This window comes from Stegastes partitus, unplaced genomic scaffold (assembly GCF_000690725.1).
Source record: "Stegastes partitus isolate 25-593 unplaced genomic scaffold, Stegastes_partitus-1.0.2 Scaffold498, whole genome shotgun sequence".
Lineage (NCBI taxonomy): Eukaryota > Metazoa > Chordata > Actinopteri > Pomacentridae > Stegastes > Stegastes partitus.
In genome coordinates this window covers 68,535-92,238 of record NW_007578229.1, presented here as the reverse complement: position 1 = coordinate 92,238, position 23,704 = coordinate 68,535, and the positions used below count along the sequence as shown (strand labels likewise).

The window sequence follows — 23,704 nt, the reverse complement described above, 5'->3', positions numbered from 1 at the left end:
CCTATGTATAATCTTGTTGCTCACTTATGCATAAATGTATCAGCAGTGCTTTTATTTCAGCTGATAAGGTCATATTTGAACTACCTTTGTTGCACAGTTCACTCTTTAAAAAGCATCTTGGTAGTGAGGTCAGGGAGGACTCATGGAAGGATGTGACCTCAAATGTAAACTGGGCTACAAAGGATGTAAGAAGTAAGTGAAATAATAATCATATTAAATATTATTTTACACCCCTGAGATGGTTTAAAATAACACATGAATGTTGGAAATGGCACAAAGAAGTGGGCACATTTCTTCATGCAATATGAGATTGTCTAATAATGCTGCTGTTTAGGGAAATGGGACTGAAAAACCTTGAAGGGAGGCTCAAACAACCTTTACCAGAATCCCCACAAGGATATCTGTTGTAGTGGATAAATGTGTTGTGCCACAAGGCCGCACTAAAGCAGAGTTTAGACTGACAGTAACAAGTTTTTTATTGTAGTGGCTAGGCTTATTTTACACAACACACAAACCAGAGTTAACAGAGGGATTTGAACTCATTACACGGACTTGTGCCTTTGAAAATATGATTGCAGGGTAAATAAAGTAAAACTATCCACATATGGCACGTTTTTCTGGCTTACATTAAAGGTGCAGCATCTTAAAAAGAAGTACAAGTGGACAGGATGTGTATGTATGTACATATAGTTTGTGACTTTTCTGCACACAGAAAACACTCCAGCACTCAAAAAAGCAACTAAATTTGAAACAACTTCTAAAGCTCAATCTGCATTTTTATGATGTAACACGAGAAGAGCAGCTCCAGTCAAAACTTTGGCAACATCTGTTCATTCCTTCACTCTGAACTGGGCATGCTCAGAAGACATTTAAGATCAATATCATCAATGAATCACTCTGTTATGTGGAGTCTCATAGTTTTATTATGGCGTCTGTCGTACAAACCTAACACGGTGACCCCAGCTGACTCCTTTTATTGTATCAGTGAAGGATCTCGGCGCATTATGTGACCCCCTTCACATGCAGACTTTTATGAACCGCAGCCTGCCAATAGGACTCAGGCTGGGTTTTCTCAGGGGGTGTGGTGCTACAACTCTTCAGAGGGAGGTTTCAGCGTGTTCAGGCAAGACAAGCTGCGTCTCTTTGCCTTTACTTAACCCTTATTCTGCAAGGAAACCTCAGAGAACCTCTGACTGTTCACAGTTTCAATTGTTGTTTTGTTTTTTTTTTGGTTTTTTTGAAAATCTTCACAATGGATGGTGAGCATAGTGACTGACATAAATTGAGAATGCAGGAAAACTGGGATTCACAGAGGAAACCAGCTGGAGCGATCAGTATCAAGCCTCAAGGTACAGTCTGCTTGTGTCTTACTACGATCCATAGTAGTTAAATTACTCTGTATACAATTTCCTGTTTAAAAGAAATCCGTTTGCAAGAAATTGACGTACTCTTCCTTCCCTAAGCGCCTTCCTAAGCAGCTCCAGGTATGTGTCTTTGGCTTTGTGGCATCTGATTGCCTAATCCTGTACTATTTTTTTAATTTGTTATTGGTCTCCATCTGAAACACTGTTTACTGGGACGTACATGTAAGATATGTGACAAAAAGAGCGTAAGAAGAGATTTTTATCGCCCAGTACCTCAGTATTTTCCAATGTTCTGTCCAAATGCTTATCACATCCATCACAAATGTGCTGTACAGTTAAAGCTTTTAAAAAATATTGCTGTACAAGGTCAAGGTCCTGCTTTCTATTCCCCAGATGAGAGGAAAGCAGTGCAGAAGAGAACTTTCACCAGATGGATGAATGTGTTTCTGCAGAGAGTGAGGCATCAATCAATAGAGTTTTATTCCACACTTTTTAAATAAATTCAATCCCCAATAAGGGTTGTGCTCTCTTCTTATGTCCAGCATGATCCTCCAGATGAAGTGCACGACCTGTTCGCAGACATTCAGGATGGCAGAATACTCATGGCTCTGCTGGAGGAGCTGTCCGGGTGCAAACTAGTAAGAATAATGGCTACATAGTGGGGAAAAGCGATGCCTGCAAGAAATACAAGCTATGACAGTTCTGTTAGTTTATTTATTTTATGTTGTTGTTGTTTCAGCTTAGACCAGACTGTGTGTAAAAGATGGATGAAGCCTCTGTGTGTGAAAAGTGAAGCCAATATTGAAATGCCTTAAACCTAAATTCTTTAAAACAGCCAGCAGGGGCCGACTCCTCTGGTCGCAAAAGGAAATCTAATTATGTAGAAGTATATGAGAAAATAACACAACTTCTCTCTTGATTTGTCGCCTTGGTGAACATTTTCCTAATGAGTTTATGGTCTCAATAGCTAGTGTCAAGTCTTTTGAATATGGAATGATATTTATTTTGGAAAATATTATCCCATTTAGAGGAAAATAGAAAATAAATCAGAATGTGTTTTAGTTTAAAGATACCTTAGGTGTTGAGAAAAGTCTTCATAGTCTCAGTAAGATCTAACCCTTGCTCATTTCATTCAGTTTCAGAACATCAAGATAGCAACGGTCAAATTTCAAACTAGTTGTCCAAAAACTAATGGGTGACATCACAGTTCATGCATGCATCAAGTCTGATAGTTGAACTTTGACACCACTCTCATGACTAATTCTCTACAGCCAGTTAGCTTAGCTTAGCATAATGGTGGCAGGCATTGGGGAAACAATACGTAGCTTTCTTCTGCTTAAAGCTAGTAATATCCACCTGCCAACAGCGTTAAAGGTCGTACCATATAACTTCATCTTAGCATCCTTAATGCTTAACTAGCAGTTTCCCCACGCTTACTATCTTTATGATAGGCTAAGCTAACTGGCTACAGAGTTGCTGTGCATGAGAGTGGTACCTATCTTCTCATCTAACGCTCATCAAGAAAGCAAGTGCATTTCCAAATAACTTTTTCCTCAAGTGTTCATCTTGTAATTTTCTATGTTAGCTTTACAGGTTTCGGCCGTCTTCTCATCGCATTTTCAGGCTGAACAACATTTCCAAGGCCCTGGCTTTCCTGGATGATAGACATGTGAGTGTGTTTACTTGTAAAATCTGTAATATTGTTTTGACATGTTACATTCTTACTTTCCCTCAAATCCGGAATAACGACATTACAGTTGATGCCTCCTCCCTGTTGTCTGCCAGGTGAAGCTGTTTGGCATCGACGCGTCTGGTATTGCTGATGGCACTGCCTCTGTTGTTCTTAACCTTGTCTGGAACATTATCCTGCATTTCCAGGTTGGGCTTTCCCCATTAGTTATCAACCTAATAGCCTAATGTATTCTTGTCGAGGTGTTTGTCTTTGACCTTGTATACATGCCTCTATTTTACTCATACACAGGTAAAGGAGGTGACGGGAGGCCTCCAGAGACATTTGTCTTCTAGCCTCTCTTCCTTATCAGTGAGCAGTTACCCGTCCTCCAGTGACCTCTCAACCCAGCCAAATGACATTGGCAGCTACTCCTGCAGCACTCTGCCAAGCAAAGGCAGAAAGGCTGCCAGGGAGCCAAAGTACCATGGGAAAGCAATTAAGACGCTCCTGCTGTGGGCCCAAAGATGCACATCGAAGTGAGTCTGAAAAAGATCCAATCGCTTACTAAGTCATTTTTGTCACCCTGAACTCAAGTGTATTCCTATACATCCACATTGAGTGAAACTACTTTTGTCAGCTGTGCTGAGGTTATGTTATGCATAGTAGCCAGACCCATCTCCACAACGCTGTGTCAGCACTGGAGAATGGTCTGGCTGCACCTCATTAACATTACTGTATAGGATTAAAAATGCTGTGGCGTGTTTGTAGTTTTTTAAACCAATCATAATTGGCTTGGTGATGATTACGCCAGGATGCTGCCCCTGAAAAACAATGGTGGGAGGAATTGTTTTGGTGGAACGTTTGCATCCAAGGAGGTGGCACTGTCAATAAAATGGCCAATTCACTGAAAAGAACAAAACAAAACAACCAAAGCTTTCAAAAGTTGAAATTTTCCGCATGTAGGTTGCTGTCACTGTTTTGAAAACGGTTACATCGTGATAGTGGATTACATGTGAGACACAATTTGCAGTTTACGTATGGATGGATTATGGTATGTGTTTTTAATTTGCAGATATGGGGTTGATGTGCACGACTTTGGGAAGAGCTGGAGGAGTGGGCTGGCATTCCTTGCTTTAATTAAATCCATAAACCCAGGCTTGGTTGACCTGAAGGAGAGCTTGTCCAGAGAGCCAAAAGAAAACATCCAGCTGGCCTTCATGACAGCCCATCAGAGTTTGGATATACCGCCTCTACTGGAGCCTGAAGGTAAAAGCTTCCTGAAAGAAGTGTCTCACATTCATGTAGCTTCGTCCACTAAGACAGGTGTCTTTTTGCAAGGTGTCAGTTACCTTCTAGATGGTTCCCATCCCTTGCAAAAGCAAAATTTTTGCAGCAGATTTGTGGCCAACTTGTGGGGGATTCAGTTGTAAATATTCAAGCAAACTTACAAAAAGCAAGACTTAAAAATCAACTGTTTGTCAAGTTTTCCCTCAAAGTCAGAGCTCTACTGCAAATTTTCCACAAATCTTATTTGTGTATGAAAATATGCTGCAAATTTGCCACAACATTCAAAGGTTAGCTACAACTGTCTACCAAAAACCTTGGATTATTGTGAAGGTATACCAGCTAGGTTGTACAAGCTTATCGTTATTAGGGTGTAATGAAGCCATCTATTAATGGGCTCTGACAGTAAATGAGGAACACTAGTCTCATTTCCAAGTGGACTTCAGCAGAAATAAGCAGCAAAGGGACTTTCTATTGCATTTTTTTTTTCCCACAAATATTAGCTCACACTGGTCCTCCCAAAATAGGATGATCTCCACAGTAACAATCTGATTAAGAATGAAAATGGTTTATCTTTTTTCCCGCAGATGTGATGTGCACCTCACCAGACGAGCAGTCCATCATCACTTACATTTCAATGTTCCTGGGGCATCACTCGAGCATAGATGAGGTTAGTGTTATACAGCGTTCTTTTTTGCATTCTCGTTGATGAAGAAACTGACACCACTCTCAGTATGTTTGGTTAACTAGCAGCCAGTTAGGGAAGCTCACATTTTGGCACAGACTGAATATAACAGATGCATGTAGTCAACTGGTCTGAAAAGTGAAGCCTACATAGAATTGTCTTAAATCTGCATTCTTTCTAAGAGCCAGCAGGGGGCGACTCATCTGGCTGCAAAAAATGAAGCGAGATTATATAGAAGTCTATGCGAAAAAGACTCACTTGATTTGTTATCTCCGTAAACATTTTGTAGTGACTTTATGGTCTGAAATGCTAGTTTTAAGTCTCCCTCAACACAGCGTTGTGGTAACTTTGTAAACTATGGTCAAATGTAGACTAAAATAGATGTTAAAGCAACCAAGATTTTAATGGCCAAATTCCAAACCTGAAGCCTCAAAATGGTAGTTTAACAAAGCAATCACGTTTGCTATGTCCATCTTTTATTCATTTCATTTTCATTCGTTCATTTAGTCTGTTCATTTTAGATGTTTAATTCATACAAAAAATAAAGTGGGGTCTGTCCTACATTATTTACTATTCAGGGAGAAGGTGTGCTTTGGGATTTTTTTTTTTTTAACAACTTAATTGATTTTCTTTCCTTTGTGAAAAAGCACATCAGGCTTTGTATTAGTATTCAAAGCATTTTTTCTGTCTGAACAAGATCTTTACCTGACAAATAGAAAAATAAGTAAGTGGAGATTCAATTTCAAAACTAATGTCACAAAACGCCCTGCAAACAAAAAAAACATCAAACAGTGCAATGCTTCAAGCTGATATGATAAAAAACACTGATTAAAATGCAAATATATCAGGTAAGAAAAGCAAGAGAATATAAAGTTGTTGAGAAGTCTCTAAAAAAAAATGCCACTTGAGTTGGATGATTTATTAGTGAAAGGTTTAGTATTCTAAAGTTTTAATCAGCAAATGCACAGAGCCTGAAAGGTAATAACAAAGATTTGATATTGAATTCCAACCTCCACTGGCAGCCATTGAAAGAAACGGTCGACACTTTAGTGTTCTCTGTGCTTTGTCTCAGACAGGAGGGGCAGCATATTGAATCATCTGCACATATATAAAGATTGCACAAGCTTCTTAACATGTCTACAATCAGAGTTCCACCTACATCTTTACTGTGTGGTTTGCTGCAGTCTATTAAGCGTTCTCAAGCTCCAGCATGTCGTGGCTCTCAGACTTTCATTTAGGTTGATTAAATTATGAGATCCTTACCAGACAAGCAGAGCTGCGTAACTTAGAAGGAGGATTTCCTCCACAGGCCTTTTCGATCTTTCTGTTTTCATTGCCATGCAGGACAACTTCTGGCATTAATGTATAACTGTGGCAAAACAATAACAAGAAGTAGCTACTGAATGTAACGCCTCTTCTGCAAGCTTGTAGGAAATAGAACGATGGAGAGGTTGTTATATTTTGTGCTGCTGATGGTAATGTTACAGAAGAGAATTGAGGGCAGGAAAATTGCTCCTTCTGTTCCATCTAAGTTTTACCCAAGAACATGTGTTGTCTTCAAGTTTAACCAATCAGCGTTGAGTAGCTTTTCAGGGCTGCTCAGTTCCCCCAAAAACAGCCATAGAAGAGGTTCTCTAGGGGAGGATCTTGAGGTTGAAATATGCACAAAGGTTCAGGACTACAATAATCTGCAAGTTTCTGCAGTGGAAAATGGCCTTGAACATCTAACTCAACAAGAAACCTAAGCTCAAAATATGAAAGGCCTTTAATTAATCAACAAAGATAAATGCATTCCCAAAACCAAATGTATTCATTTTGCACTGTAACTATCACTAACATGCCCAATATTACAGGATCATTCAACAGACACTGAAGTTCCTGAGATCCCCAACTTTGGATCCCTCGAGCCAGTCAGCTTCGGAGAGACTCTCGCCGATGATCCAGAAGCCCAAGCTCTGCTCAAAGGCTTGGAGACGAGCAGCGAGCAGCAGCTGTGGAAACGGTGGTCCAGGAGATCTTCAGGAAGCCCTCGTGTCACCTCGCGGCACATGAACGGAGCCTCAGACCTCTCCTCCAACCGAGGCGACCAAAGCAGTGCCGCTACTTCACTGTTCAGCAAAAACAAAGGCAGGAGTCGAAGCGTTTTACAGCCACCCAGTCCGCTGGACGCAGGCGTAGCCAACCAAGAGATTCGACTGTGGCTGGAGAAGGGTTCAGATCACGGCTACGGCAAGAGAAGAGCGGATGAAAGTCATTTTTCATTGAGCTCTGAGGAAGGAATCTACAGTGTGTCAGCTCTGGACTCAGATGAAGAGGACGCCTACAGCTACATCCTGGATCTGAATAAAGAGGTTTTCCAACCATACAGTCACCTGAAAAGACAAGTAGAAAAGGTTGAAGAGGAAACAGCAGAGGAATTGAACAAAGAGTCAGAACATCTGGAAGGACCCAAGATGTTTAATGGCGGCGGACGTAATCATCAGGAAGGCTACACGGCACAGAACGCAGGCTTTGATCTAGAATCAGAGGATGGTGCTCAGTCTGTGATTCACAAGAAGTTCAATTTGGACAAAAATGAAAGCAACTTCAGACAGATATCAAACAATAAAGGTTTGTTTGATTTGGAGTCTGAAAGAAGAAGCAACGAAGAAGAGGAGAGGCTTGTTAGAGGACAGAGTAATGACGATGGTGATTATTGCGAGGTAGAGAGGGAGAAGAAGAAGGAAAACGCCCGCCTGGCAGAGGATGGATGTGACAAAACAGAAGATGATGGAGTGGAAGAAAAGATTTCTGAAGTGGGTAATTGGCAGAAAGAGGCTGAGGAAGAAGGAGAAGAAGAGCTCTCTGAGAAATGGGGACAAGTGAGTGAGTGGAGAACAGTTCAGGAAGGAGATGAGGGAGAAGATTTGACAAGATTTGAAGAAGGGCAGGATTTAAGTAATGAAAGAGAAGAAGTTGGTGTAAAGGAGGAAGAGAGGGGAAATCAGAAAAGTGTGAATTTAGAAAGTTTGGAGGTAGGAGTGAAGGAAGGAATATTAACTGACGATCCTGCGTATGAATTCAGAAGGACTGATGCGGCGAGTCAAAACACAGAAGAAAGGGACTGGAGAGACAATGCTGTCAAAATGGATTTGAACAAGAACTGTACAGATGTAGAAAAGACTGAAGACACTGAGGAAGAGATGAATTCAACAGATTTTGAGCCAGCAGCTAAAGCAGCAGATGGGAAGGAGAGGGAACTGGAGATCAGAAGACACAGAGATCTGACAATAACAGATCGTCTTGGGGAAACTACCCCACAAAAGGAAGCAGTTGGAGGTGCTGACATCAATGGTGGTGATAAAAACTGGACTCCGGCCTGCAGTGCAACCTCTGAGTCGTTCAGGTGATAATTTATTTGTACAACTAAAAGTGATCTTTGCTAAGTCCTGCTCCTATTATGCTTCCAACTTTGCACAACACATCATCAGTTCATTATTTTGAGGTAGTTCATTCGAAAAACTAATAGAAACAACTATTTAAGTAATCATGTGAGATGGAAACCGCTTATCGAATACGTTCTGCAGTTGTTTATCTCACGTGCCTCATGAGTTGTTTCCACTTCTTTTGTTGTCTTCATCTGTTGACAGCATGACAAATGTCCAATAGCAGCTGACATAAAAGAATAATTACTTAACTTTCCAGATTGAAAAGATTTTTTGGTCTCTTAACCATTGGCAAACAACTAGTTCTGTGTGCAGCTTCTTCAGCTCTGTTTATTACAGCCATTGTGACATCTGCCACCTGTAGTCTAGCTTATTTATTCCAAAATACCCTCGTGAGAAAGACAAATCTTTCCTTGAATCTTCATGTGCTCTACAAGTGTCCATTACTTTTGGAGTAGTTGAAGTGCTTCGTAATATGCGTTACAGCAGCACAATTTCTCATTTTACATTAACACAACTGTTCCCATTTTAATGTCCTAGAAAGGTAAGAAACATTCACAGAGGTTCTCGTACTTGTACTAGTTTGTACCCCTGGTGCTGTTCTTTTAGTCTTTCTGCTCTACCCTGGTTTAGTATCTTCAGGCTACAAAGCATCATGCACAAGCCGGTGTGGTTTGTCTGCAAGGCTGCAGGCAAAACTTTCTCTTCTGTTTTATCACTTTAACTCTCTGATCTGGAAGCAGTTTCTCTACATTTTTTTCTCCTGTTGCATGTTTATTCACTGTGGGCTCATTTTTCATTGCAATATAAAGTCCTGCACTTTGATGGAAACAACACAACCCTGACTAGAAGTACAGATACCTCATAATGTCTTTTATGCAGCTATAATATCATAAATCATATTTATAAAAAAGAAAGAAATGTCTTAATAATTACTTTATGTGCCCACAGGCGTTACGAACACTGGAAAATGCAATGGTGGCTCTAAACTATTAGATCTATTTTGATCTGTTATAGATATGTTGTTCTTTACTATTTAAATTTGTTTCCATACCTGTCACCTGACTGCTCAGTGTAAACATTGCCTGCAGTTCAGCTGAAAAGTCCCTGAAGTTTAGTCACAACTGTTGGTTGCAGCTGAGTCAAACATGACTTCTCAGTTGCTTTAAGGAGCGCACAATTTTTTATTTATTTATTTTTTTACGGAATCTGGTTGGTCCACATTATCTATTTTTTAATGCAACATGTGGAATAAAGTACCACAATTTTAAGCCTTTATTTATTTCATAAAACTATATAAGACACAAGTAAGTCTGATGACTCTTTCTAGTTCCTGGCTGCCTCTTTAGGAGTTCAGAGGGTTCATGTAACTTTTAAATACCATGAATGTGAATCTAATGCTCCCGTTTTTCTCTACGTTTTCAGCAGCGAGGGAGGATTCACTCGTCAGCCTTTAGCTGCCTCTTTTGACGTAACTCCATCTGAGCTGGAAATGCTCCTGGTCCTGTGGATCCTGCTCTACTGCTGCCTCATCCTACCTCAGACGAACCTCTGAGTCCCCCTGCAGTGCACTCCTCCCATTAAGATATGCTTATTAGCCCTGTTTGCGCTAATGAGCCAAACAGGGACACCTAGAGCTGGGCTGACTCTTTATCTGTGTCACTAAATTTCCCTCAAGGCAACGTTTAATGATTATATTTGCCTCGTGCTGCCAGCAGATATAATTTGTAATAACTTGGGCTATAGTTTCAGATAAACGCATAAAGCTGTAATCCCCATTCTTGGGCAGATTTTCAGCTGCTTGGTCTTACACTACATTATCAGACATGGTTTGTGGGCTGTTTCTGCCGAATGCATGTCCACAACGCTTTGTATTTTTGATTGATTTTCCTGGCAGAACTGCACCTTTCAGTTTCATTTGACGTAATCGACCACATGGTGGCATCGCAGCATCACAGCAGCGACTGTCTCACATGACCGGCCGTCTATACAGCATTCTGTTGCCTGCTGAGAATCCCATATGACCTGCTGTTTAATTAGAAGCTGTATTGACATGCTGAGATTAAGATGATAATATTTAATGAGCACTTTGACATTTCGCAGACTCTCACCATGTCTCTTGTGGCTCCGAATGTATACGGTTTCATTGTTTTCAGCTCACATGATAGTTAAAGCTTATTATTAGCTTTTTTCATGACACTTTTATGACTATGTGATATAAACAATAAACCAGCTGCTTGATCTGTTTCATCCCACTCGACAGAATCAGGCCTGTAAATACTGCATTTCCAGACAGCTTAGACATGTTATTCTCATGTATAATTTCTGCTGGAATACCACAGTGTGTACACAGTGGAACTCGAGCAAAAATACAAGTATGTATCAGTTACATAAGTGTTCAAAATCCATGTTGACCAAAATGTGTATTAAAGGGGAATGAGTATGCCCTGTCCTCACTGTCCTCTGCCGAACACACACACACACACACACACACACACACACACACCATTTATTGCTGGTGAAATTCTAAGAAACTGAAACCAGGCCGCCGTTGTTTGCTCAGAGCTCAACCCATGGGTCAGAAGCTCAGCCCCCGGAGATCGATGCACTTTCAACACCGCCGCCGCCGCCCCCGCACCGAGCCACGAGAACAACACTTCCCCAAAGCAGGCCGGTCTGACGTGTGATCAAGCCAAGATGGCAAGAGGAGAAGCAGTGATGCCTGTTTTGTGTGGTTTTCTTACAGTGCTGGTAGCACTGCTAGCATGTTCCTCGGCGCACACGCCAAAGCCTCTGCGAAGGGAGCGAGAGCCCAGTCAGCAGCTCAACACATCAGCCCTAAACACAGCCTTGGCCTTTGAACCTTACCGTGACCTGGCTACCAGAACCGCTGCTGACCCCGGCGCCCAGCTGCAGCAGCACAACATCTTGTTCGCGCCCCTGGGCCTGGCGTCAGCCCTCGCTCTGCTGTGCCGAGTCTCTGGGTCCGAGAGTCGGAGCCAGGCCCTGGAGGCCCTGGGGTTGGCAGCAAACTCCACACAGCAGAGCGTGGAGGCCACCGTATCTGCTCTCGCAGATCTGCAGCACAGCCTCACTCTCCAGCAGGGAGGGGGCGGAGGTGGGGCTCCGAAGGCAGCGTCTGATGCTGGGATTGGTGGGGCCGCAGCAGGGGAGGATGCTGGAAACAGAGCTGGAGCAGATGATGGAGCAGGGGGCAGGAATGGAACTGAAGATGGTGCTCATGCTGGGGGTCAATTAAAAATATGGAGCAGCCTGCATGTTGAAGGAAAACCCTCAGTAGATTTTAAGAGTTTTTTGCTCAGCGGGCACCCTGCCTTTAACATGAGCTTTGAGACGTTGATGAAAGACTCGCAAGACTCGGACAAACTTATACTCAACAATTATGTGTATTTCAAAGGTAGCTCTTTGTTGTATAAATGATAACAGTTCTATTTATATTCTGTCAGACAGGTATCACCTCAGAAACATCAGGTGGAAGTTTAAATTAAAATAATTTGAGACATATTAGAAGTTGTATACTTAGGGCACATATTGGGCATCTGCTTTTAGGCAATTTATCTTCATATTTAATCAATAACGTGTACCCCTTTATTAACAATGATTGAATCAGGTCTTCATCCATTTGAGCGTCGCCACATGGTTCTCCGGAGCTTCCAGCTGAATGCTACGGCCAACGTGGAGGTTCCCATGATGTTCGTGGACGACTCATCCAAGGTGATGATGCTGTACGACACCAACTGCTCGGCCACGGTTGTGCGACTGCCCTATTCGGATCGCCTGGCCTCGCTGCTCCTGCTGCCCAAAGCCGAGCTGCAGCCTCTGGAGGATTGCCTCTCCGACAGCCGCATGAGCTTCTGGCTCAGCAACCTGAAGCCAGGGTAGGTGGGGAGTCCAAACGGTTGAACAAAAACGAAACTGCGTCACTTTGTCTGCTCGCTGTCACGTGTTCTTGACTGCTTCCTTGGACATTTGTGTCAGCTACCTTACGAGTGAGCAAATGTGATGCAACTGCGCTTGTGCCATTTTGTATCCTCCATTTGAACTGCTGCGAGTGAATGCAGAAGGAGCTGTTTGCAAGCAAAGCTGAAATATCATCAGATTTTTGCTGTGCCTCTCTGGCAAACAGGATATGATGCTATTTACAATGACGACAATGAAATCTACTGAACAAGTTGTGACTTTCTCTGGCTTTGAACATTGTTGGAAACCTTTACGATAACCTTAGTACACAAGTCAACGAAATATGTAACACTGGTCTAGTCGTTTTCATACAGCTTGATGCAGAAATGTTATAACTTTAAGTGAAGGATCTGAGCACTTTCTCCTCTGCTGTTTAGGATTTGTGATTAAAATACTGTTAATCACACCCACGTATCTCCTCTATATTACGTCCCAGTAGTTCTGGATAACTCTCAGACCACCTAAGAAACTGTATTTTCAAAAGCTTGTAACACTGAGTTCATTTTCGGTGCTTTAAACACCATAAATGCATTTGCGTTCACCTCCATTGTTTTTGTGTATGCTCCGATGGTGATTTAAATATGAGGATGTTAATACAAAGGTCAGCACCAGTTCGTCCTTTTACAATATTTGTCCTTTATAAATGGTGTTTGCTTAGTCCTGAGTCTACAGTACATCGAACTCTGTCACACCCTCTCGCTGCTCCCCTGCAGTCTGTTGTTCGGCAGCATGATGAACGACGCTGAGTAGATTCTAAGTCAGCAATAATTACTGCTCTCTATACATCAGTGAGGGAAAGCCTGCAGTACGGGTCTCACAAGTTGTAACAAGACAGCTTAGAGCAAATCCATTAACACATTGATTGTTTGTTTTCACAGGCGAGCAGAAATCCGTTTCCCTAGGTTTCAACTCAGGAAATCCTACAGTTTAGAGAGCCTCCTGAGGAACGCTGGCGTATCATCCATTTTCTCCCACTCGGCCGACTTCTCTGGAATATCGCAGAAGAAGACGCTGAAACTCATCAAGGTTAAGAATGAGCTAAATATCACATTTTTCTTTGCTGAGATGAGAAACTGTGAAACGAACTCCTTTTTGTGAAAAATAATGCAATTAGAAGCTTGAGCCTTATCTCCTTCAGTTTATTTGAACATACACTGATGAGCCACAACATTAAAACCACAGACAGGTAAAGTGTTTAACACTGATCATCTGCTCGGACACCTTTGGTCCTGGCATTCGTGTGGATGTTACTTTGACACGTACCACCCACCTACACATTATTTCAGAGCACCACATAGCAGCTTTTTTCTGCCAGCAGCGGCCTCCCACAGCAAGGTCATGCACCACCACACCACAAAAACTGCTCAGAGGGCTGTACTATAAAGCAAGATTAATGGGTTAGCTGGGTTTTTTGAGCTTAAAGGCAGCGTTTTCAGTGTCATGAAGGTGTCTCTCTTGTAACCTGGCCAGATCTCCATGAGAACTGAAGAGTGTCTCCTTTTAACTAAATAGTTTTCTTCTTATTCTGTATGAGGGATACAGACTCTCAGCTGTGGGAATTTGTTACATCGGCAAAGTGATTGACCTGTGTGTTGCTGAGATCACTGAATGAAGCCGTACAGTTACAGTATCGCACACCGTATGCATCGTGTTACCATGGGAACCCAACATGCATTCAGCTGGTGTTGCATTGATATGCTTTTTATTTGGCCCTGATTCGCTGCCAAGTCCATTTACACTGCTGGTGCTGCAGCTGGTAAAACACTGTCCAGAAAAATGATTATTCAATTGGTCATGTTAAAAATAAGCGGCTGCATTGATCAGTAAAATGAATGTATTATAACACACGTGTAACAGTTTTCCACCAGCATTCCTGTCTGGCATCAATTACATTCGCAGCTTGATAAGTTTTATATTTCTTGTTGTTCTTTGCCATAACAACCTGTTGACTGAAGTAGGAGGGACACCATTGGTCCATTTTGTACAGAAGAATCACATGATGCGTTAAAGGCCTCCTTTTATGTGACACAGTTTGAAGCTGAACAAAGTTACCAGCTGATAGCCACTGATGCCCGTTACCTCTAACTGTGGTTATGGGTTTTGTTGAGCGATTCACACAAAGACACCCTGGCTATGTCAAATTTGCTTCGAGCTACAGCCCTCTGGAAAGGCTACAGAAACACAAAAAAGGTGTTGAATCGGCCTCCAGACTCTCCAGATCCTAATCCAATCATGGCTTATCACTAAAAAGTATTTTAACCACCAGGTTATGGAAAGAAACTGTCACATACACCTTTGTCTGAAGCACACGCTTAAATATAAGCCTTTCAATATCTGAAATCATATTCACATCACATACACACTGGTGGACTTTTTGATAAATAACACAATCAAACACTGGATTTTGAATACAAATTGTAAGCGCAGTCGTAAAACTGTTGCTAACTGTGATTTAACCTGACTACTAACAAATCAATGGCCTAACTATAGAAAAGCAGAACAGGCTCACATCACAGAATCAGCACCTGCACGGGAGAGCATCAGGTGAACATCCATATCAAATCAAGATCAAACTCAAAATACTGAATCATATTGAGTTTCCTAAGTAAATTTAAGACTTGATGTTGCTCCAACACATGGGAGGCAACAGGACTGATCCATGGAGGCCCCACCCTGCAACCCACATGACCCATAGCATCTGTTGCCAACATCCTAAACACCAACAGATACCACCAAAGCTCCTGTGTTCATGTTTTAAAGAGTCAGAGCTACACGATAGAAGCCAGGTGGTTTTAATGTTGTGGCTGTTTGTGTATTTTCAGTTCTCTCACTGATCTGTTTCTGTGTCATCAGGCTCCTCATGAGGTTATGTTGGAGGTAGAAGAGACCAAGTCAGGAAACGGGGGGAGACCTGACATCATGCTGGACTTCTCCGTCCCCCCAAGGATAACCTTCGACAGACCGTTCATGTTGATAATCTATGATGATCTCACTGGGCTCATCCTGCTCATCGGGAGAATTATCGATCCCACACATGTCTAGAAGAGAGAGAACATCACACTCTTCTTCTTTCATCCTATTTTCTTCTCGTTTTGCTATTGATATGATACTACATTCAGTTACAGAACATGCCAGCTTTGGTTTGAATTTGTCCCAGTAGTATAACATATCATTTAGGCGAAAAAAGAAAAAAAAAAGCAAGAGTTGCAAAGTGCATTTTGTTTTTCAAACATTACAGGATGATTTATAGTTTATTTCTCCATTTTCTCAAAATGATGAAAAGACATTTAAATGGTAGCAATTTATCCCCGTGACTGAATCTCTGCTATTCTTGCAAAAACATAAAACACTTTTTCTTCCATTACAAAAGCATTTTCTCTTTTTGTCATTTTTTCCTGCTCTGAAACCCATTTCCTCCTGTAACATCTCTTTATCGTCTTATGCAATTATTGGAAATTGCTTTGCAAGAGCATCCAGGCTTATTCGCCAACGCAAAAAAAAGAAAGAAAAAAAAAGAGAAAAGAAAACGCTCATGAAATAGTGTCCCATTTTCACACTGGTGTAGGGTTTCAGTAGCTCTGGGACATTAGCTCATTTTTACCTCAGCCAGACAGCCTTGTGAAGGTATCGCGATGATATTTAGCTCATTGAGGAGATGATGAATAGGGGCTAGTTTGATGAATAGGACAGCAGATCTATCACAAGTAACAGAAATGTCAGCCTATTAATCAGGAAGGGTTCCACTGACACGCAGAAAACCGGCGGTTTGTGAGCCATTTGAAAGAGTGAGGGGTCCCCGGAGGCGAGCAGCGACGATCTGACAAGCAGCGATTGGCCGAGTGTGCCGAGGTGAGACAGCAGGCGAGGTTTGAACTTCCTTTTCAAGCTCTCTGTTTTTATTCTTCACCAACTATTCCCATCACTTTTCATGTGAACACCAGATTATGAATGGCCTCCAGGACAGGTTGTCTGAAAATGTCTGCCCCTGTCCCCATATTTAGATAATTATTGTGTCTCATCCTTCCATAATAGATGACTTTTTGTGCCACCTTTGAATGTGGTGTGCAGTGTGGAATCAGAAACGCTTTCATGCACATAGATTTCAGGGTGGATGCAGGAGATTCATCACCTCACCTCAATATTCAGAACAAATGCATTTGCAAACACAAACATGAAAGAACTTTTAAATAGAACTATTAGTTTTGTTATGTTAACATATATATGGTGAATTTATTGCTGTTGATGGCGGTTAAAGAGGATCAGATTTAACAAGGACATTGAGAGGGCAGAAAAAATGGCAAAAATGTTGTCCTTCCCAAGATCTGCACAGTTTTCTGGGCCACTCGGGAGTATCTTCCCATCTGTAGGCACTTTTTCTGGCCTGAAAGTGGTTCTGCAGGAGCAGTTCCTGCTGTCGTAATGCTCAAACGCTCAAACGCTCAAATTCCTGCATTGGAAACTGGTTGAATACTTTCGACTGTCTTTTTTCTTAAGCAATGCATCTTTTTGTACTTTCAAAATATAAATTACAAGCTCATGCAATTAGACAATTAGATCAATATGTGTCCCACTACATTTTAAATTTTCATTTGGTGCCGGAATTTGGTGTTTTAGAACATAAAAACAGACATTCCCACCATAAACCGGTGCGGAAAAGGCACAAATTGATGCATACAAATCAGTCAAAATGCAGGATTGACATTCAATGAGCACCCCCACCAATATTTGACTTAAACACGTGCATCCATGGAGGCTTTCCTCACTAGTGTTCTCCATTACTTATTAACTTAGTTTGCTAATAGGTCAACAGGACATGCAATAACACCGCTTAATCCTCACTAGGGTCGCGGGGGGCTGGAGTCTATCCCAGCTGACTTAGATCGAAGGCAGGGGACACCCTGGACAGGTCGCCAGTCTATCATGCAATAAGTCAAGATGATGATTTCTCAGAGCCCTTTCTGCTGGATTATAGGGCAAACTACTGACACTTAAAAATGGTGGATTGGGAATTTAAACAATCATTGCTTCATTTAAACAAACATTTGCTTTCTGATAACAGTTGCTTGGTTGGCATCCATCATATCCGTTCAAAACTTCACCCAGACAGTCCAGATGAAGCACAGACTGCAGTGTTAAAATAATCTTTGATGTCAAATAGTTACTGAGAAGCACCAAAGATTTGAGCTTTTCAGGGGTTTTGACTTCACGTCAACATTGGCATCAAGATGAGATAACAGACTTTGAGTTCACTGACCCAATAATATTGATCAACTGCTTTCTGACTGAGAATACAGTCTGCTGAGTCTTTCCATATGGGTCTTTTCAGAATGTGAAAATACAGCATACACACTGCAATAGGGTTCACTCCTAGTGCAAGGCCAGTAATTTCTGACTGACTTCTCTGAGCGTGTGATGATACAAATACATTTAGACACATTTTCAGAAAAGTCCATTATCTCAGCAGTGCGGATGTAGCCGTGCTGTGCTGTGTGGTTTGTGTTGCATCAGTGTAGATAGCCCAGCCACATATCTCTCAGCACAGGACAGGCGAGAGGTGATCGTTAATTTTTGACCAAACTGTCAGCTGACTCTCAGAGCTTCTGTATAAAAAGGGAGAAGTTTGTGACAAACTTCCTGCAGCAAAGAGGACATTAAAGGTAAGCACATCACTTTACTGCTACATGCTTAACAATGTGAATAATCTTTTATTGTTTGCTAAAAATAAGGGTTTAAAGCTCTGGAGACATGATGTTAAAGTTTTTAATAATCTATATGACAAAAAGGAATCATATTATTAGAGTTTCCTGGCATTAGGTTAGTGGTATTAATTAACTGTTACTGACTTTGTTTTCCTTGGATAGGCTCTAAAGATGCGCAGTATCTTTGCAAGCTGTGCAGTCGCAGCACTGCTGCTGGTTGCAGTCTGGGCAGACCACCACGGGCACCACGACCACCACGACCACGGCTCTAACCACAGCCACGACGGCATAATGAGCTGCCACAAGCTGTCTCCTCCTAACGCGGACTTTGCCTTTGCCCTCTACAAAGACCTGAATGCCAAAACTGATGCTGGAAAGAACATCTTCTACTCACCGCTGGGCATCTCCACCGTCCTTTCCATGCTGTCTACAGGGGCTGGTGGTGACACCCACAGCCAGCTGTTCTCCACTTTGGGCTACAGCGCCTTAAAGCAGAATCAGGTCAATGAAGGCTTTGAGCATCTTTTCCACATGCTTGGCCACAGCCAGGAGAACCAGAAGCTGGATGTTGGTAATGCTGTTGCAGTGCGCAATGATTTCAACCCTCGGGAGGAGTACCTGAAAGATATCAAGCACTACTACTCTGGTGACATCTTCAAGGTCGACTTTACGAAAGCTGAAGAAGCTGCAGCTGAGATCAACAGAGTCATTGCGGCTAAAACTCAGGACAAGATAAAAGACATGGTGAAGGACTTGGACCCTGCAATGGCCATGGTGCTGATCAACTATGTCTACTTTAGAGGTAGGATTCTTAAACATGAGGAGAATGACACATGTAGACACAGATAAACACATTGACACACTGCATCTGTCCATGCACATTTTATTGTCTTATTCAAGGTGTTCAAGGACAGAGCACGCCATTAACATGACTAAAATCTAAGACATTATAGGACAACATTTTAAAATAAGTAACCGCTTTCAACATTTCTGTCATCTTTACCCCCTCTGCTGTCTTGTACAGGACAGTGGGAGAAACCCTTCGATGGTAACCTGACACAAAAGGCGGACTTCCATGTGGACGAGACCAGCAAAGTTAAGGTAGACATGATGAGGAGGACGGGACGCTACGACTTCTACCAGGATGCTGACAACCACACCACCATCATCATGCTGCCGTACAAGGGAAACACCTCCATGATGATTGTTCTGCCTGATGAAGGCAAGATGAAGGAGGTGGAAGACCGCATCAACAAGCAGTACATCCATCACTGGCACGACTCGCTCTTCAGGAAGTAAGAGAAGAATCTGACTTTGCTTTGCATTCTCAGTCTCATGTTGTAAAGTGTGTCATGGATGCATTAATAATGTGCGTGGGGAATGTCTTGGCATGAGTTGGGCTTTTATGTTCAAAATATCCCAAATTAGTACAGCTCATGTCGCGTGAACAAATCATCTCTGCATTGCAGTGAATCTGACACCTGTGATGTTCTTTGTTCTGCAGTAGCGTGAATCTTTTCATGCCGAAATTTTCCATCTCTGCTGACGCCTCCCTGGATAACACACTTAAAGCAATGGGAATAACAGACGCTTTTGAAAACAACGCTGATTTCTCCGGCATATCTGAAGAGGTCAAGCTCAAAGTGTCAAAGGTATCATTGGCAAACATGACTTCACATCAACCGAAAGCTTTAAAATCACATTCCCATTTCAACAAACACGTGCAGTAGATGCTTCAAAACCCATCTGTCTAACAGCATCTACAGGTCTCAAGATGTTTCTGAGTCAAACTGACTGTTGTCTCCTGGTTTCTCCTCAGGTGTCCCACCAGGCCGTGCTCAGCGTGGATGAAACGGGAACAGAAGCTGCAGCCGCCACCACCATCGAGATCATGCCCATGAGTATGCCTGAAACCATGACACTCAACAGACCTTTCATGCTCTTCATCCTGGAGCACTCGACCAAGAGCATCCTCTTCATGGGCAAAATCAACAACCCCACGGCCATGTAAAGACGAGCGGGGGAACCTGCGTTACCTTTTTACACCGCAGTAGGTGTTTGTAGCTTCAGGACATTGCCGCAAAGGAGTCGCCACGATATCAAGACCACCAGGGAAAAATAATGAATAGAGGATAGCTTGAAGAGTAGAGCAACAGATACATCATCAAGTAACAGAAATGTGTTCCATGAATCTGTCTGTTCGCATTTATCACAATCTCGGTTTATACATGTCTAAATACATAATTGTAGACTGTTTTATATGATGCAGTTAATAAAGAAACATTAGCTGATTTACTATTTCAAGCATCTGCTAAGACAACGTGTTATTGTACTATTTCTGTTTCAACATGAAGTGAAATAAAGACTTGTCGAGCAATTTTTTATGTTTCAGTCCACTTTGGTACACAGTTTTCTTGAGTATAACATTTACAATACCAGCTAAGGTTAACTTACTGAGAAAAGGCACCAATAGCGAAATGAAAAGGGAATTAGCTCAAACAACCAGGGAAGTATGATACATTAGTGCAGGGTTCTTCCTCTGTATAGGAATTTTTGGGGACCTTTGAAGAGGTTTTAGCTATCACCACACGAAAATCACAGCACCAAAATGATAATAACTGAAAATAAAAATACCAATTTAATTTTTTAACCAGCTTTCTTAATTGTGGGTTTCATTTTGCTCAAACATAATTGGCATTTTTGTGTATCAAATGGTCAGAAATAATAGGAAACTTAATTGATTTCTGTCAAATAAAGGAAAAACCCTGCAGGGATGACTGATTATGGGCTGCTGCATATGAAAATTGAATTGTTGTAAATGCTCTGATAATAGAGTTTTAACAAGGGCTAAGAATGTTGTTTAACACCACTTAGAAACTCGTTCTGAGGGGTGATTTTCTACCTTTCTCCACTCTCTTCTGCCTTCTGTGTTTGTTACTGTAAGTATAAGGACGGAGCTGAGCTTCATACGCAGCACAGAGAATTAAACAGACTCAGGATGTATTTCACTCACTGACAGTATGCGCAACAACATGCATCACAAAAGGGAGACAGCAGGGTGTAGGTTTGGTTTTAACTTTTGTGGAGACATTTTGGGTCATAGGCAATCTGCACAAATGTACACATGAACTTGCTCTATCACTATTTATCTCTTTCACGTTCACACATGTGCGCACAAACTGGTTGTTTCTGCAAAAATTCATTCAATTTGTTACACAGTTTGCCTAAAACACAACTTTGATTTTAAAGAGATGTTGTAAATTGTATTAAAATTTGATGTGATAAATTTTGAACTGTGATGAGGAAATAAATGAACTGACTCACTGCTGATTTGGGATACACAACTCAACCTGTAGTGAATTAAAAAAAACACGACTTCATGGCAAAGAAGCAGTGCTCTTATATGAACCTGAAAAACTGAAAGGAAAAAACTGAATAAATATGTGGAGAAACACAACAAATGCAGATATTTCCAGACAAGTGTGCTGCATGATGCAATGAACATCCAACCACACTCCGTGTCATGTATAAAACACTCAGCAGTCACCCAGTCGACTGTGATTGTGTATCAAGATTGTGACAGGAAAAGATCTAAGTGAGTTTGTGCGAAGGTTTATTGTTGGGGCACGGGTGGCAGGAGCTTCAGTCACAAAGACTCCTCAGCTTGCTTCAATAGAAACACTGACTAAAGTGACATCTGCATGGAGATATATTGTGCGTTGGTGCGGAATGTAGTAAAAATCAAAAAAGCGATACCGTCGTAAGTGACTAATAATACAGGACGTGGTCAGACATTGTCAGTAAGAACAATACCACCTAGACTAATAACAAGAAGCACTCTAACTTGCATTAAAGCGGCTGAACAGTGAATGGACGAGCTGAAAGGAAATTTAATTGTAGGTGCTCATTAGCCTTATATGTTTCAATAAATTAAATTAAAGTTGTTCCTCTCCACCAACTGAACTTGTCCTCACATCAGCAGCAGAAGAAGGACACTTACAACCTTTCGAAGTAGAGGAGTTCCACGACCTTAGAAAACCATTAATAACGACAAGAGTGCGAAAAGTTATGCAAACTCTTGCAAAGATTCTATTTACTTGTACAGATCCTCGTGTACTCATGGATGTGCAAAGTACAACATTGGCTTAGCAACAACAACAACTGCGTGTCTGTGGTGTCCATATGTGCATCTGCAAAGGAGTAAAATCAAGACTGAACACTGGCTTTAAAATGAGAACCATGTTGCTGCTGTAACCTCTGCTAGATTTATATATATATATTTTTAGCAACTTTTGGATTTCATTGTAGTCAGACAGGACTGTAGAGATGTCACTATGCGATTTAGCCAGTTGCTGAAATGACTAATAGGAGAGTGTTTGTTTAGTAAGATAACAGATAAATCACAAATAACAGAAATGTTAGTCTTGCTTTTTTTTTTTTTTAGTCTTTCAGCAAAATAATTTCACATGAACTGAAAAGAATCCAAAGTCCTTCATATATTACTATCTAACTGATACCTTTAAACAAATGATACATTTAGTAATAACAGTGGTGCATGTTGTCCACAGGTATTTTATTTCTATTTACTTGCTCTTGAAAATCAACACTGCTGACTGATGTCTATATGATTTACAATTCCAGTTAATCTGACTTGTTCAAAACACATCTTTTGATGTCTTTTTCTAGAAGGCATTTGAATCAGCTGCTTCATATCTCCATGAAAGGCTCCTGATTTCCACTGTTATCTCGATTGTTTTCGTGTTTATGTGATGACTATATTAAACCTTTAAACTACAAATATTGTGACTCACTCACAGAACTTTCCCCTCGTTATGTTGAGTAAGTTGTGTTGTATGAGTCACGGCTGAGCAGACGTTAGCACACGATAGAAAAGGCTGATCTTTGTTAATGTTTCATAGAAACAGTCAGCTGACTCTTTGGGCTGCTTGATATAATGATGAAGTTTCTGCCAAACTGCATCAAAGTGGACATTAATGGTAAGCGTTAACCTCATTGAGATATGCTGAATGTCTGTATAAATTCTAACCACTTGGACTTAAATTTAAGAAGTAAATGACAGTTTTGATGTGAGCGTTTGAAAATGCGGTAACAAAATGTGTTTTATTATATCATTAACATGATGAATGATGTACTGAGATTTTACTGACTGCTTCTTATAATTATTCTTAATACATACAACAATCGAAAATAGCTGCCATCATTTTATGTCCTTCTGTACTTGATTTTAACATTGTTTATAAAGTTTTATATTATGAAATACTGTTATAACCTAGTATCATGGTTAAACTCAACTTACAGTTCTGTCCCTCTGGTTTTTCCTTTCATATGGACAGGTTGTAAAGATGCGTGGGATCTTTGCTAGTTGTGTCCTGGCAGCGCTGTTGCTGGCTGAAGTCTGGGCCGACCACCACGGGCACCACGACCACGGCTCTAATCACAGCGATGAAGGCCAGCCGAGCTACTTCAAGCTGTCCCGTCCCAATGCTGACTTTGCCTTTGCCCTCTACAAAAACCTGAATGCCAAAACTGATGCTGGAAAGAACATCTTCTACTCACCGCTGGGCATCTCCACC

At 41.4% G+C, this 23,704-nt stretch overlaps 4 protein-coding genes across 4 annotated transcripts in view; all 4 read left to right on the top strand.

Annotated features, from left to right (window-relative positions):
• The first annotated feature begins 1,157 nt into the window (after nucleotides 1-1,157).
• Nucleotides 1,158-10,875, top strand: clmnb (calmin b). The gene is made up of 10 exons (XM_008287376.1): nucleotides 1,158-1,349; nucleotides 1,758-1,819; nucleotides 1,907-2,002; nucleotides 2,950-3,033; nucleotides 3,150-3,242; nucleotides 3,346-3,572; nucleotides 4,109-4,302; nucleotides 4,908-4,990; nucleotides 6,859-8,390; nucleotides 9,856-10,875. Exons 1-10 carry the CDS (start codon nucleotides 1,289-1,291, stop codon nucleotides 9,983-9,985), a joined length of 2,562 nt encoding a protein of 853 aa, XP_008285598.1. The 5' UTR covers nucleotides 1,158-1,288; the 3' UTR covers nucleotides 9,986-10,875.
• Nucleotides 10,876-12,129: 1,254 nt separating this feature from the next.
• LOC103361326 (alpha-1-antiproteinase-like) lies at nucleotides 12,130-15,766 on the top strand. The gene is made up of 3 exons (XM_008287375.1): nucleotides 12,130-12,329; nucleotides 13,290-13,437; nucleotides 15,265-15,766. Exons 1-3 carry the CDS (start codon nucleotides 12,139-12,141, stop codon nucleotides 15,451-15,453), a joined length of 528 nt encoding a protein of 175 aa, XP_008285597.1. The 5' UTR covers nucleotides 12,130-12,138; the 3' UTR covers nucleotides 15,454-15,766.
• Nucleotides 15,767-17,983: 2,217 nt separating this feature from the next.
• On the top strand, nucleotides 17,984-20,489 carry LOC103361325 (alpha-1-antitrypsin homolog). The gene is made up of 5 exons (XM_008287374.1): nucleotides 17,984-18,068; nucleotides 18,273-18,912; nucleotides 19,135-19,405; nucleotides 19,615-19,762; nucleotides 19,930-20,489. Exons 2-5 carry the CDS (start codon nucleotides 18,282-18,284, stop codon nucleotides 20,119-20,121), a joined length of 1,242 nt encoding a protein of 413 aa, XP_008285596.1. The 5' UTR covers nucleotides 17,984-18,068; nucleotides 18,273-18,281; the 3' UTR covers nucleotides 20,122-20,489.
• Nucleotides 20,490-23,078: 2,589 nt separating this feature from the next.
• Nucleotides 23,079-23,704, top strand: part of LOC103361337 (alpha-1-antitrypsin homolog) — a 3,548-nt gene continuing 2,922 nt past the window's right edge. Inside the window, exons 1-2 of the mRNA XM_008287390.1 lie at nucleotides 23,079-23,107; nucleotides 23,465-23,704. Coding sequence (XP_008285612.1) covers nucleotides 23,105-23,107; nucleotides 23,465-23,704 — 243 coding nt within the window. The 5' untranslated portion in view covers nucleotides 23,079-23,104. The remainder of the gene's footprint in view (nucleotides 23,108-23,464) is intronic.

What these genes read in the sequence shown, in the direction of transcription:
- clmnb (XM_008287376.1), top strand. Translation starts at nt 1,289, where the DNA reads ATGCAGGAAAACTGGGATTCACAGAGGAAACCAGCTGGAGCGATCAGT. An exon ending in GATCAGTATCAAGCCTCAAG is followed by an intron (nt 1,350 to 1,757) that starts GTACAGTCTGCT and finishes TCTATTCCCCAG; the next exon opens with ATGAGAGGAAAGCAGTGCAG. An exon ending in ACATTATCCTGCATTTCCAG is followed by an intron (nt 3,243 to 3,345) that starts GTTGGGCTTTCC and finishes ACTCATACACAG; the next exon opens with GTAAAGGAGGTGACGGGAGG.
- LOC103361326 (XM_008287375.1), top strand. Translation starts at nt 12,139, where the DNA reads ATGATGTTCGTGGACGACTCATCCAAGGTGATGATGCTGTACGACACC. An exon ending in CTCAGCAACCTGAAGCCAGG is followed by an intron (nt 12,330 to 13,289) that starts GTAGGTGGGGAG and finishes TTGTTTTCACAG; the next exon opens with GCGAGCAGAAATCCGTTTCC. An exon ending in AGACGCTGAAACTCATCAAG is followed by an intron (nt 13,438 to 15,264) that starts GTTAAGAATGAG and finishes CTGTGTCATCAG; the next exon opens with GCTCCTCATGAGGTTATGTT.
- LOC103361325 (XM_008287374.1), top strand. Translation starts at nt 18,282, where the DNA reads ATGCGCAGTATCTTTGCAAGCTGTGCAGTCGCAGCACTGCTGCTGGTT. An exon ending in CACGACTCGCTCTTCAGGAA is followed by an intron (nt 19,406 to 19,614) that starts GTAAGAGAAGAA and finishes TTTGTTCTGCAG; the next exon opens with TAGCGTGAATCTTTTCATGC. An exon ending in TCAAGCTCAAAGTGTCAAAG is followed by an intron (nt 19,763 to 19,929) that starts GTATCATTGGCA and finishes GTTTCTCCTCAG; the next exon opens with GTGTCCCACCAGGCCGTGCT.